The sequence below is a fragment of the Panicum virgatum genome, chromosome 6K, assembly GCF_016808335.1.
Source record: "Panicum virgatum strain AP13 chromosome 6K, P.virgatum_v5, whole genome shotgun sequence".
NCBI classification, from domain to species: domain Eukaryota; kingdom Viridiplantae; phylum Streptophyta; class Magnoliopsida; order Poales; family Poaceae; genus Panicum; species Panicum virgatum.
Genome location: NC_053141.1, coordinates 496,789 through 511,512, shown reverse-complemented (window position 1 = coordinate 511,512; position 14,724 = coordinate 496,789). Strand labels below are relative to the sequence as shown.

General features: G+C 51.8%; 1 protein-coding gene and 1 pseudogene across 1 annotated transcript; one reads left to right on the top strand and one right to left on the bottom strand.

Annotated features, from left to right (window-relative positions):
• Positions 1-1,873: 1,873 nt before the first annotated feature.
• LOC120711088 lies at positions 1,874-3,664 on the bottom strand (annotated as a pseudogene).
• A 4,080-nt stretch (positions 3,665-7,744) lies between these two features.
• Positions 7,745-10,475, top strand: LOC120711087 (transmembrane protein 18-like). Its single transcript, XM_039996495.1, has 4 exons — positions 7,745-8,656; positions 9,163-9,268; positions 9,769-9,917; positions 10,000-10,475. The coding sequence occupies exons 1-4, from the start codon at positions 8,471-8,473 to the stop codon at positions 10,093-10,095; spliced, it is 537 nt and encodes a 178-aa protein (XP_039852429.1). The 5' UTR covers positions 7,745-8,470; the 3' UTR covers positions 10,096-10,475.
• The last annotated feature ends 4,249 nt before the right edge of the window (positions 10,476-14,724 follow it).

The following is a 14,724-nucleotide window of genomic DNA, read 5'->3' as shown; positions in this document are numbered from 1 at the left end:
GACCACGTGCCGACCCTTATCGAACAGGGCACGTACGTTCACTCGAACCACCCGCTAACAGCTCACCGAAGCATCCATGGCTCGCCGCCTGGGCAAGGGTAGCATGGCTTGCATCACCCCTCCTCCTTGCAGAAAGGCAGACCGAGGGTCGTGGCAATAAGACGAGGGTTCCCCTGATCGCCCTCACACGAGCTGGGGTTTAGGGGCTCCTCGCACGATTACGGCTAAGGCCGTACCCTCAAATAAACCGGCTACCGCCCGGTTGTGGAATCCCACGTGTCGAACAAGCCTCCTTGCATGCTCGATGAGCTGTTTGAATTGGTCCAAAGAGGGCAAGGGTCGCCTTACCTGCTGGAAAGAATGCCAAAGCTAGCTGAAAGGAATGTCGAGGCTGGCTGAAATGAGTGCTGAGTGGCTACATCGCCCAATCGACCATACAAACATGATGCTCACAACCCTTGGACGAGTGCTTCCACTCCTCCAAGGCCTCGGGGGCTACACCCGTGGGTGCGCTGACGCGCCTCTAGGAGAGAACTTCACAAATTCGAGGAACTAAAAACATTAGCACCCGAGTCGCTACCCCAAGGGCTCAAGCCTCTGCAGGACTGATACACACTCCCACAAAGGCTCGGGGGCTACTGTCGGGTACCATAATAAGGGGCACCCTAACCTAGGGACTAAAGCGCCCCCAAGAACGCAAGATGCAATCAGGCAATCGGGCCAAATCTTCCACTGGAGCAGTGCCATCATCTATGCTTGGATGCCCAAATCCTCTCCAGGTGTGAAAAGCCCAAATGCGTGCTCAAGCCCACGGCCCGACACTAAGGTACGACTCTTCCGAGGCCTCACAGGCCGTAGAACGACCTCCGTCTCGCCCAAAGTCTCCCCGCCGAGGCCCCTGGTAGCGCGCCACATCTCCGCCTCGCCCGAGGGTAAAGGGTCACCCTCAGGCGAATTCTGCCTCGATCGAGGCCCCCTCGGCCAACCCCTCTGCGGGCCTCGGTGCAGGAGGAACTCCGCTTCGTTCGAGACCCCCCTCGGCAGACTGGAGCTGTGACCCAACCACTCGACGGGACGGGCTCATTTATTGCTAACCACTTCGTGGAATGGAGCAGGAGTCAGACGGCATCAGCAGCCACGCCACACAGCGGACGTGACCGGAGTCCCGTCCGCCTGTTCTGGTCAATGTGCCATTATTCCCTGCACTGTGTGGACCTGCGGCGTGCTGTGCGGACATGTCTAACACTGCACGACCACTGTGCTATCAAATCCTTGTACTTTCTCCTCTGTAGGATCCTCGGCGGGCATGGGCAGCGACCCTCGAACACAGTACGGCCATTGACTGGGATGGGGCCGCCATCGGTAGCGCCCTCGGCGCCCTGCCTCGCCAAACGCGAAGGACAGCGCGCCCTACAGCCGCCACCATGCCGATTACTGACGCCACAGGACAGGGACACGTCCTGGGCACGGTCAAAGGACTTTCAAGGACTGCGACCACACCCGGCGCCATGCTCGCCCTAGAGACTTGGGAGCTTCTCTCCCTCTCTCGCTCAGACTTGTACCCCCTACTACAAACACCTCGGTGCAAGATAATACAGTGCTTCCCTCCCTGCTGGACGTACGGCCTCATCGGTCGGAACCAGGATAAATCCAGTGTCATTGTGTTTCCTCTTGCATCAACCATCTAGGGACTGGGACACACCGCATCATCACTGGTTGGTGCTAGACCGCGAGGTCCGGACACCGACAGATAGCTATCTAGTCGATCTTCGAGTTCTGTCAAGATCGAAGTCAGCCTTGGATCTAGCTGGCAAATCTGTAAAAAATCAGCATTATTATTATTGCCCCCGGAACAATAATAATTTATATATACTGATACATACTGCAAGGAGATTATTCTTTATTAATTAGCTAAAGAATATACGGTTTTACATTATTTAAGCACAAGGTCCCTAGCTTAATATATACAGTACTACTACTGCATATCATCATCCATGACCATGATTCTTTGGGACAAGTAGGAGTTTTTCCTTCCGGCGCACCGTTAACCCAAACACCTCTGTCATGTCAATCTCTTGTTTGTTTATTCCAGCCGGAAGGTCCCAATCAAAGCAGTAAACAAGATTGGCTAGCATGATCTCAACAGTGGCCATCCCAAAATTGACTCCAGGGCACATCCTTCGCCCAGCTCCAAACGGCAGAAACTTGAAATCCCTCCCTGCTTTCAAGTAGTCAACGGATGTGTTGTTGGTGCCACAAGAATGATGAAGAAACCTCTCCGGCATGAACTCATCTGCCTTGTCCCATGACCTGGGATCTCTGCCGAGAGCCCATGCGTTGACGATGACACGGTTCCAGCTGGGATTGTGTACCCGTTGACATCGCAATGCTCCATGGTGATCCGCGGGAGCAGGAGTGGCGCTGGCGGGTGCAGACGAAGTGTCTCCTTGACGACGGCTTTCAGGTAGGCCATGTTGTTCATCAGGTCCTCTTCCTTGACCATTTTTTGGCCCTTGGGAGTGTTGCTGGTGATCTCAGCCTGTAGTCTGGTCATGACATGTGGGTTCCTTATGAGCTCAACCATGGTTTGTTCAAGGACGATGGACGATGTGTCAGTTCCCGCTGCATACATGTCCATCAAGATGGCCTTCACTTGCTCCCGGCTGAGACAGTACTCCTGCTGAAGCGAGAGCACAACATCGACCAAGTCTCCATCTTCTTCTGCCGATCTGCTGCTGGCTGCATGTTCGTCGATGATCTGATCGAGCAGCACGTCCCATCTCTTCTTGTGCCTCGTGGCCCTGGCACACAGCATCCGTGTGAGCGCACCTACCTTGGCCAAGCTCGGGAAGTGGTCTAAGAGGGTGAACCCTCCCAGGAGAGCCGCGTTGCCCTCGATGAGCTCCCGGAGCATCCTGTTCCGCCGGCGCCCTTCTTGGTGCCCCGCGGAGAAGGCGGAGAGCCTCCCCGACACGGCGCGGCACACGACGTCGTTCACGAACGCGCCCAGCAGCTCCGTCACGTCGACGGCAGCGCGCGCGGCGGCGGCCTCCCCGACCTCGGCGAGCACCAGGCGCACCTCCTCCTCGCGGCCGCGGCGGAGCGACCGCACCTTGCAGGCGCTCAGCAGGTGCGTCGTGACGAGCTTCCTCGCCTGCCGCCAGTACTCGCCGTAGGGCGCCAAGGCGACGTCCGACGAGCCGCTGAGGAGAATGTCGGCGACCACGGAGTGCGGGCGCGACGCCATGGCGTGGTCGTGCGTGCGCAGGACCGCCTCGGCGGCGCTTGGGGAGCAGACCACGAGGTTGGGGACCTCCCCGAGGCGGAGGAGCACGAGGCCGTCAGCGCCGTGCATGTCGGCGATGGCTCGGAGGGAGGCGTGAGGATGGGAACCCACGAGGTGGAGGTGCCCTATGATGGGGAGCTCGCCGGGTGGCGAAGGTGGCAGATGATTATCATCGTCATGGCTGCGCTGCCTGCAGGGTCCGCCGCCATCGCCTGATTTATTTGGGGTTCTGCTGGCAAAGCGTCGCCGCCGCAGCAGCACCAGCAGGAGGAGAGGGAAGATGAAGATCAGATAGAGCAGTTGCTGGGCCATGGCAGCCTGGGCGCGCGATTGATCGCTCGCAATGCAAGGATTACTTGTTGGTATGGTGCATGCTTTGCTTCCTCTCAAATTTATAGCCAAAATTGTATTGTTGTTGTAGCCACAAAAATTCTGCAAAATTTGGCACCAAACAGCCCCAAATTAAAGTGGCTGCAACGTGTTAGGACCACGCAGCTACAATGCTACAGAAACATAATTTAATCTCAGTTTAGAAGGCGCGTATTTTCCTTACCGTCTCACCTACACATTACATATGACTCTTTCCTTAGAAGAAAAAGAAAGTACATGTGACTCTAGTTGGAATACTTTCTTTTTGAACAAAACCGTGGAGAACCCTTTGCTCCCTAGTGGTAGCATCAACTGGGACTAGAAGAGTTTGGTGGCTCCAACCAAGATAGAAGAGCCTCCCCCCACCCCCCCCCCCCCCCCCCACCACACACACCCCCCCTCCCCCCAAAAAACCATCGGACACGCAAGGCCGGGACTAATGGGGGCTCCTATACACCTTGTGGAAGGTAGATAAGCCATCAATCTTTAAAGCCCATTTGATCCAATTAGCTGCTGCAAATATGTTCAATATTTTGATAGAATCAACTCAATATTTTTCATAAATAGGTTCAACATTTGACTCAAAATTGTTGAAATTGTGAAGACGAAATGTTAAAATTAGAGGCACGAAATGTTGAAAATACTAAATTGAAATGTTGAACAACAAATTTCTTCTCCGGCGAGGTGGAGGCCTTCTTCTCCGGCGAGCTAGGCGCGCAGCAGCACGAGGCTGGTGGCGGCATGCGGCGGCTGTGGCGGCGGCGGTGCAGGTCGGAGGTGGCGGCGTGCATGGGCCGCGCGGCGGCGCAGGCCAGCGCCGGCGGTGGCGGCGGCGCAGGGCCAAGCGGCTCGGTGGTGGCGGCGCAGGCCGGCGGCGGCGGTGGCGGCGGCGGCGCAGGGCCACGCGGCGGCGCGCGGCGAGGGGGGCAGCGGCGGCGCAGGTAGGGGCACAGGGCGCCGGCGCAGGGCCCAAGCGGCAGCAGTGCAGGCGCGTGGGAAGGAGGCGCGTGGGTAGCAGGGTTAGGGTTAGGAAAAAGAATGGATGTATGAGATTTGTTGCACGGATCTCAAACACTGGAAGATGAATAAAAAAACTTGTGAAAGATATATAGGATCCCTGGGGACTAATGCCTAGATTAGTGCTGGGCCAACTGTGGCCGGTACAAATGCTAAGGATCGATGTGATGTTATGTAGTAGTGCCGATCACCAGCTGGTCTAGTACATCTAAGCCTCTAGTTTTTTTATTACAAGATATTTTGTGTTTTCTATCACACACCTATAATATTACACTATATAAGCTAGGTGGGGTGTTATTATTTGGTTTGGAAAATGGAATAACGTAGAGGTTTATCTACCTATACCCTTTCTCATAATCCTAATAATTAGTATCCAAATAGCCATGGCTAGTTAATTCATGATGCGCCACCTCTTCTAGGATAAGGGGCCATTTCAGAGAGTTCCTTCCAAAGCGGTTTTACTGGTGAAGCAAAAAAAAAAAAAAACTGATCTCACTTGGCTTCTAGTTCATTTTAGCCTGAACTTACAAAATGGCTTCAAGCTATATTGTCTCGATTTACGCAAAACAGGTGAAGCTGAGGTCAGAATAAACCCTCCCAAACAATTCTAAAATAACTCACAAATGATGGGAGCAGCCCTACCAGAAAAATGGACATTTGTCCTGGCTTCCCTTCTTGCGCGCCGGCGCCCTGAGCCGTTGATGTTGCCGCCACCCTCCCTGTGTCGCGCTTCGTCACCGGCTCCTAGCACGGGTGTCATTGACGTTGTGCCTGAGCCAGCATGGAACCGCCGGGCCAACCTTACCGCCAGCACAGGTTGGCACGGCTAACTTCCCGTAGTATCGTGCCCTGGGCCGAGCTGTCAGCATTACCGGCACAGCACGACTAAGTCTTTGTGCTAGTCGTGTCGTGCCGGAACGTTCCAGAGCGAAGCCGTGTCCGTGCTGTGCAGTGTTGTGCGGCGCGTTTGATCATCTATAGTTGCCACCAGATGTGTGGTACTGTTGTAACTCTGTATTTATTTCGGAAGAATTTCTCAAATTTGTATGGCTGCTTTTTTTTTAATGAAATACGCTTGTGGGCATACTACGGTACGTAGGTGACATGATTGCGATGACTAGCTAGCTTGGATGTGTGCTTCGCGAACATGCATGCAAATGTGTGGACCGGAGTAGCTAGGTTATTAGGATCGATGGACACATCTATAATTATCTGTGGTTGGGCGGCCGGGTGTGGCTTATCCTAGAACCTAGCTAGCTGCTGTTACCACACTAGTACTTGTCCTTATCAACACAAGCATATACGATCGGAGATGTATACATCGATCGATCATGTTGTAGCCGGCCATCGCAGAAGATCTTTGTATTTGGTTTTGAGTTTCCAAATGTTGACAGGCGCGCGGCTGATGATGACCAATTTAATATTGGGCCTTGTTTGGTTCCACCTATCACACCTATCACAAAAATACAATTTTATATGCATGAACTATTAAACGAAGTTTATTTGTAAAACTTTTTCACTGATGGGTGTAATTTTTCGCGACGAATTTAATGACGATAATTAATCGATGATTGGCCTCTAATTATGCGGTCAAAAGCTTCGTTAGATTCGTCTCGAAAAATAGTGCAAGGTTGTGAAGTTAGTTTTGTAAATTGCTTTTATTTAATACCCTTAATTATTGGTCAAAGTTTACAATAACTCCTATCGCAAACAAACCTAACAAGACCAATTTATTTGTTCTAAGAAATAAAATTGACTCTACACTTCGTAATAAGATCACTATTACCGGCCAATTGTTTTTGTGTCACTGTTATTCCTATGAGCTTTAGGGCTTGTTTGAAGAGCCAATTCTCTATATGCCATAGAAATTTAAATGGGTTCCTTGTATGCTATAAAATTCTTTAAATTTCTTTCAGTGTCATAAAAATTTGGACATAAAAATTCCGTCCAAATTCCCATCCATGTGCTGTTAAGTGTGGATGGAAAAGACAATTTTTGCCCTTGGCCCACCTGTAAGTGCCCCTCTTTCTGTTTTTCTCTCTCTCTCGCATTTTCTCCCTCATCTCCCCCGTCGGCGACTCCAGCGCGCGGCGCGGGTCGGGCGGGCTCCCCATCAACTGCGGTGGCACGCGGGGCGGCCGGGCGGGTTGAGCATGGTGGCCGCCGCGGGAAGCTGCGCGGATCGGAGCTCGGCCCCTGTCGCGAGGGATTGGAGCTGCGCGGGCGGAGCTTGGCCGTCGCCACGGGCGTGCCAAAGCTCGGCCAGCGTCGCGGGGACCCATGCGGTTTGAGCTCGGCCGCCGCCGCCGCCGCCGCGGGCGTGCCGAAGCTCGGCCAGTGCTGCAGGGGAGCCAGACGGTCTGAGCTCGGACGCCACCACCATGGGAGTGCTGGAGCTTGGCCACCGCCCCGGGAGGACCGTTCGGGCGGAGCTCAACTGCTCAGCCGCCACTGACAACGTCGTCGGCGCCGCCGCGTCGCGCATGGTGGAGTTCCTGTGCGTCAGGGTCTGGGACGCCTCCCCGGCTCCCCGCTGCGCGCCGCCGTCGACGGGCTCGCACTGGCGTCCAGCGGTGCGACGCTGCTTGTGTTCCCCAACGCCGGCAACAGGACCAGCACGGCGTGCTCCGGCGTGCATGACTTGCGGCCCTATTGGAAGGCGAGGTTTGGGATGAACTCAGTGCCGTACCGGCAAATTCGAAGGCCCTGTGCGAAACTATGAACTGGAGCCTAGTACCATTGTTGCGCCTGCGAGTGCCCAGTGAAATCCGGAAGGTGGAAGTGCAGACGTGACTTGTGCTGTGCCTGGCGAGCGGTTATAGTGGAAGCGAAAAAGATTGCACTGCAATCTGCAGATTTGATTGAAAGACAATGGTCAAGCGGCATATTTCCTCTTCTATGACATATTTGGGCTACAGTTTGCTTCGTATTGGATCAAAATATAACTAAAACAAAATCTGCTATATAACTATACCTAGTATACTCGTTATATTTTGGGGCCCCTAAAATTTGGGGGCCCTGTGCGGTCGCACGGCCCGCACGGGCCTAGATACGGCCCTGGATGAACTCGATCTCGTCCGCCCCGCGAGCGTGTCCGTCCTCCATGAGATCACTCTTCTAATGGTTTGCGCCGGCTACACCAAGAAGCTCTTCCGGGCGTTCCCGAAGCTCCCTGCAATGCGCTGAAAACAAAGGGAGAGAAGAGAGAAGACGAGTTGAGGCATTGGTGGGCAATGACAAGTGGGGTCAGCGGCAAAATGGTCTTTTCCCACCTCATTTAATACTTTGTTGACAAAATGGTGACGGAAATGGCACTGAAGGGATGAAACAAAATTTCTATGGCATTGACGGGATTTTCAAAATTTTTATGGCACTGAAGGGAGAGGCATCAATTTTTGTGGCATTGAAGGAATTAGCTCTTGTTTGAATGGACAAAAGTTTTTAGCAGCCATTAGTATTTAGGAAATCTTTTTCTAAAGTTTTTTAAGTCTAAATTAAAGTTTAGCTCATCCTATTAGCACTCCTGTTTAGATAGGTTAGTGTTAAAGGTTTTTTTTGTGTGTGTGGGTAGTGCTAAAGTTTATTAGCACGGCCTTCCTTGACCACTAGCATGTGGGCCAGATATTTCTCCATGGGTACTCACTCCATCCTTTAGCGGCCCAAGTAGCTGCGACTCCGGACGGCCCAGCCCATTTCCAAAGGATGGATGGGTCGCATAAAAAATGGAGGAGGAGGACGACGAACTGACCAGTGGGCCCCAGCTCAACTTGTTCTGCTTTCAGATCTCGGGCGATCGAGATGGCGGAGGAGCAGGCGGCGGGGTCGTCGGCAGTCGGGCGCGCGGTGGAGGAAGTGCGCTCTGCCCTCAACGAGCACGCCGACGTGGTCGCCGAGCTCTTCGGCCGCGTCTCCTCCGAGCTGCGCACCGGCTTCGCGCCAGCCGTCGACTCCTTCATCGGATTCTTCCACGCCGTCGACTGGAAGGTTCCTCCTACCCACTCATCCATCTATCCATTATGCCTGCGTGGATCTAGTCTCCTACTGCGCGGAACGGATCGATTCGTTACTCGTCGGCCTCAGATTCCATTCATTACTCATTTTATTACTTTTTATTTGCGTCAAATAAGTGCCAGGAGTTGTCAGGCCGCCATGTATCAGGCATTCGATCAATAGCCCTATTTGTTTTTTTTAACCGATGTATATTCGTAGGCAGAGCACCTCAATATCTGAGATAATGAAAAAAAAAGCAAAAAAGTTCATCATGTAGCAAGCAAGCCACCAAATGTAGTGTGATGTGTAATTTCGTTACTATCAGTAATGAAATTCCATGGTGGAAAACATGTAGTGTGATGCTGTCTTTGCTTGGCAGCTTTTGAAAATTTAATACCCGATCCTCCGCCATGGCCATTATTGTTTGCTTGAATACTGCTTTAGTGTTGCTCATGCTAATTTTTCTCATCAACTTCATCTCTTGGTCTTTGAGTTCACAGGAGCCTTGGTTGATCAGCATGCTAACTTTTCATGCCATTCTGCTGCTCGTTACCATCATCTCGAGGAGAAACGTCAATTTCCAACTTATATTATCGGCTCTAACATGTGAGTTCCATTTCCTTAATTACTACCTTCTTCTCTCTAACCTTCAGAATCCTCGTACCATTGTATTCATCAAATTTTATTATCTTTTTCGCTTCCTGTGCCCTTACAATATACCAGTCTAGAACATCATGGCAACACAAAATCGAGTGCTCATATTTCTGTACTGGCCAGTAATCACGGCGACTTATCACTTTCCTACATATTATGCTTTGCTGCTGCATTTATTTGCAAAATAAGCTCAATGTTTCTATTTGCTTCTAATTGTCAAAACAAATAAGCACATTCTCTGAACGTATATATCAACATGCTAAAGCTTAACCTGACTGCCAAGCACTGCATATTCCTAGAGTTTTTCACAAGTGCTCAACATGGGTTGTTTAAGTAATGCAACATATGTGGAAGTCCTGCGCTGGTTTTGTCCCATACACATTTACATACTGATTTAGTTTCAATATGATAGAATGCGACTTTATTTACCTGTTCTGCTTGATTTGATGCAGTTTCTGGTGTGTTTCTCGCTGAGAGAATAAACACCTTTTTAGGACAAAACTGGAAGAGCTTCTCTAGCCAAAACTATTTTGATCCCCAAGGCCTCTTCATTTCAGTCGTCTGGTCTGGCCCCCTTATTTTGATAACAATCCTTATTCTGGTAATCACATTTCTCTGATCCTTTCTGTGTATTTTGTTCATCTGTTTCATTACCAGTGACCTTTTTTTCCCTTGTTTTGTAGGTGAACACTCTTGTGACGCTCTGCATGCTGATCGTAAGGTGGAAAAGGGCAGAGCTCAGGCATCGTGCTCGCAAGGCTCAGAACAAGCAGGACTGATCTTATCCTGCATCTACGTACTTTGGTGGCCTGTACGAAAGTTGCTTGCATGCTACAACTGATCTAACCAAGAACCATGTTCCCGAAAGGATGTTCATTTAGATAGCAGAATATAATATTCTGAGATGGTCAGATTTTGCTGGTGAGCTGTTGACCATCCATCACCCTGTAATATTGTGTCATGTGATCTCTCTGAGCGAGGACACTAGGATTGTTCCTATTTATACGGCAGGTGGTTCATTCAGATGTCAGACCTCAGAGTTGCTTGATACTATTTTTTAGTTGTGTAGACTCAGGTGCAGCAACTTCTGATTGTTAATTACCGCAAGAATTTTTCTTTGAACAGCTGAATTTAAGCCATCCTTACACTGCTCTGAAAATTGGCGCTCAAATTTGACCGCACCTGCTGTCGCTCTAATGGTTTTTGGTCACTTGAGAATCCTTTCTGGTGGTGATGTGAATACATGCCCATATTTTGGTGATGCAGTTCATTGGTTCACTTAGCAGTTTATACGAAGTCTTCATCTATGCACCAACCTGAAGCTTTCGAACCCAGCTTGTGTAACATTCCAGTCCATGGGTCGGTTGGGCCATAATTGGAGTACTATGCATGAGGCATGCTTAAGAATAATCCCAAATAGAAAGTTGAGAGTGGGATGAACTAACTTAAATAGCCAACTTTAGGAACCATTGCAACTTTGGGTTAATCTTTTTAAGCAAAGTGAGGATGAAAGTGTAATCAACGTGAATTAAATAGCGTGCAGGTTGCAATAGTTTTTTTTTTGTAAATTGATGTACTAGGAGGTCTTGAAACACAGTGATTTTTTTGCACCATATACTTATATTACCATCCGTAGAACACAAATAATCCTGCCACAATATTAGACAATAAAATTGAGGAGTGTCGGAACTCTCTAAACCGATTAAGAGCATCTCCAGCAAATTGCTTATCTCTTATACCCTATATATTATCTCTCTCCATCACCAATAATACTTTTTACATTTTTAGTAGCAAGTGTTGTAGCAGATTACTTAAAGAATAGGGTGGAGGGAAGAACCCCTATAGTTGAGCAAGAGAGAGGTGTCATTGCCAAAAACTGAATAGTGGAGTAAGGGGATATAAACGAACCTTTGAACAGAAGCAAAACTGAAACATTAGAAGGTGATTGGTTGATCAGTATTAGTGGATCTGACCTATCCCAATCTTATCTGATGATAAGGTTTATAGATTGGCAATGAACAATTTGTTTAGTTGTTAATGGGACGGTTGGTACAAAAGCTACTCTTTCCAAATCCGGATGAACTGGATATATATATATCTCGGATTTTGTGGGACGTACTACATTATCTAAATCATCTCCATTTCGAAATGTAGGGTATTGCTCGGTGGAGCCATTTTTTTAATTAATATATACCATACGGAGGTATATAATAGAAATTCAATAGTATTAATAAATTTGTATTGAGTAAATTGCACCCACCATACAACAACTTGTCAGGTTGGTGCAAATTGGTCCAACAACTTATAAAATGCTCAACTTAGTGCAATAACTTGACATACAGGTGTAAATCGGTCCAACAATTTGTAAAATGCCAAACTTAATGCAATAACTTGGCAAATAGGTGCATTCACAGTCCAAACATTACACATCAATATTAATGACGGGAATAATTACTCTATTCCTCCAACCCTAGATGGGTGGGTATATATAGAACCTATACATGGGCCTCTAGATGGGCCTTTATACACATGGGCTCAATATACTCCAACACCCCCCGCAGTCTGAACTACCGGCGCAGCGGTGTTCAAGACTGGACAACAAGAAAGCTAACACCCCCCGCAGTCTGAACAACCGACGCAGCGGTGTTCAAGACTGGACAAGATGAGAGTACAAGTAGAGCACAAAAGGGCTAATACCCCCCGCAGCCACAACTAGCCACCGGCTACGTTAAGGCTGGATCGAAACTCCGAGAAGGTCGACGAGGGCAGCCCCTTGGTGAAGATGTCAACAAACTGGGAGGTTGTCGGGACATGGAGTACCCGAACATCACCGATGGCGATTCTGTCGCGCACGAAGTGTAGGTCGATCTCCACGTGCTTCGTCCGCTGATGCTGGACGGGGTTGGTGGAGAGATACAATGGCGCTGACGTTGTCGCAGTAGACGAGCGTGCTCTTGGCGAGTGGGTTGTGGAGCTCCGCCAAGAGCTGTCGTAGCCAGGACGCCTCCGCCACGCCGTTAGCGACAGCTCGGTACTCCGCCTCGGCACTGGAGCGGGAGACAACCGGCTGCCGCTTGGACGACCAGGAGACCAGGTTGCCGCCCAGGACGACGGCGTAGCCGGAAGTGGAGCGACGAGTGTCCGGGCAGCCTGCCCAGTCAGCGTCGGTGTAGACCACTAGCTCAGTAGAGGATGAGCGGTGAAGTACCAGGCCGAGGTCCACAGTGCCACGGACGTACCGGAGGAGACGCTTCAGCGCAGCAAGGTGTGACTCCCGGGGATCATGCATATGGAGACAGACCTGCTGAACAGCGTAGGTGAGATCTGGCCTGGTGAAGGTGAGGTAATGCAGAGCGCCGGCCAGACTCCGGTAGGCAGTAGGATCAGCCACCGGATCACCCAGATCAGCAGACAGCTTCGCCTGAGTGTCGACAGGAGTGGAGCAGGGCTTGCAATCAGTCATCCCAGCCCGCTCCAGAATATCAAGTGCGTACTGCCGCTGGTGAAGGAGAAGACCAGACGGGCGAGGCTCAACAGTGACGCCCAAGAAGTGGTGGAGCTGGCCGAGATCCTTCATAGCAAACTCCTGCTGCAGAGAGGAGATGATACTCTGAAGCAACTGCTGACTGGAAGCTGTGAGTATAATGTCATCGACGTATAGCAGCAGATATGCAGTCTCATCCCCACGGCGGTAGATGAAGAGAGAAGTGTCGGACTTGGCCTCGGTGAATCCCAGTGTCATCAATACCGTGGCGAACCGAGAGTACCAAGCCCGAGGAGTCTGCTTCAGACCATAGAGAGACTTGTTGAGCCGGCAGACCATGTCCGGATGACTCGAGTCCACAAAGCCCGCTGGCTGAGAGCAGTAGACAGTCTCTGACAGAGTACCGTGAAGAAACGCATTCTTCACGTCCAGCTGGTGCACAGGCCACGTGCGCGAGAGCGCAAGCGAGAGGACCGTGCGCACAGTAGCGGGCTTCACCACTGGGCTGAAGGTCTCATCATAGTCCACTCCAGGTCGCTGAGTGAACCCCCGGAGAACCCAGCGAGCCTTGTATCGCTCCAGTGTGCCATCAGCCCGACGCTTATGCGTCCAGATCCACTTGCCAGTCACCACATTGCCACCAGACGGATGCGGCACGAGGTCCCACGTCTGGTTGGCAAGAAGAGCTGCGTACTCCTCTTCCATCGCACGACGCCAGTGAGGATCCGCCAAGGCGTCGCGGACAGAGGAGGGTACCGAAGAGACCCACGGCTCTCCCTCGGTGGCGGAGAGAGTCGCGGCCTGAGATGTCATCCGCCGAGTCACCATGGGATGGATATGCCGAGGATCCCGATGGACGACTGGCGGGTGTTACACCGCCGGCGCCGGAGGAGGAGGCGTCGGCGGCGGCGGCGGCGACGGCTCCGGTGTCGGCGTCGCAGAAACCTCCGGAGCAGGAGGCAGCACCGGTGTCGTCGCCGAATGGCGCCGGTACACCTGCACCGGCTCAGCGTATCGCCGCGGCGCAAAGGTCGGCGCCGAGCGACGCCGGTACACCTGCACCGGCTGAGCGTACCGCGCAGAGGCAGGGGAAGGCACCGGGGCCGCGCGCGGCATGACCGGAGGTCCGGGGGCCATGCGTGGCTTGACCGCGGGCACCGGGGCCGCGCTCGGCCCAGTAGGGATCACCGGAAGTGGTGCCGGTGCGCCGGGAAAACCTACAGGAAAAGGACAGACAGGTAACGGTGGCTGGACCACCGGGTCAGTCGGAAACAGGGACGCAAGCTCGGGATCAAGAGAAGGTGTGGAAGAAGTGGAGTAGGGGAAATCCGACTCGTCGAAGACAACGTGTCGGAAGATCAGAATGCGGCGAGAGGTGAGGTCAAAGCATCGGTACCCCTTGTGGTCAGAGGAGTACCCAAGGAACACACAACGAGTCGAGTGGGGCGCCAGCTTGTGAGAAGCGGTGGCGGACATGTTAGGGTAACACGCACACCCGAAGACCCGAAGGTGGTCGTAGCGAGGAGGGGTACCGAAAAGAGCGTGGTGTGGTGTGGGAGCAGGAGAAGCAGTGGACGGAAGGCGGTTGAGCAGGTAGGTGGCGGTGTGGAGGCTCTCAGCCCAGAAGCGCGGAGGAAGAGGAGCCTGGATCAGAAGGGTGTGCACGACGTCGTTCATCGTGCGAATCATCCGCTCAGCCTTGCTGTTCTGAGGAGAGGTATACGGACAAGACATACGCAGCTGAACACCCCGAGACAGGAAGAAAGACCGGGAGGTGGAGTTATCGAACTCCCGCCCGTTGTCACACTGGACGGCCTTAACGGTGAGGCCGAACTGAGTGGACACCCAGGCAAAGAAGTGGAGGAGGGTGGGGAAGGTCTCAGACTTGGCGCGCAAAGGGAAAGTCCAAGAGTAATGAGACAAA

Excerpts from the sequence above, each read along its gene's own strand:
- LOC120711087 (XM_039996495.1), top strand. The coding sequence starts at position 8,471 with ATGGCGGAGGAGCAGGCGGCGGGGTCGTCGGCAGTCGGGCGCGCGGTG. Across the intron at positions 8,657-9,162 it reads TCCACGCCGTCGACTGGAAG|GAGCCTTGGTTGATCAGCAT; the intron begins GTTCCTCCTACC and ends TTGAGTTCACAG. Across the intron at positions 9,269-9,768 it reads TATATTATCGGCTCTAACAT|TTTCTGGTGTGTTTCTCGCT; the intron begins GTGAGTTCCATT and ends GATTTGATGCAG.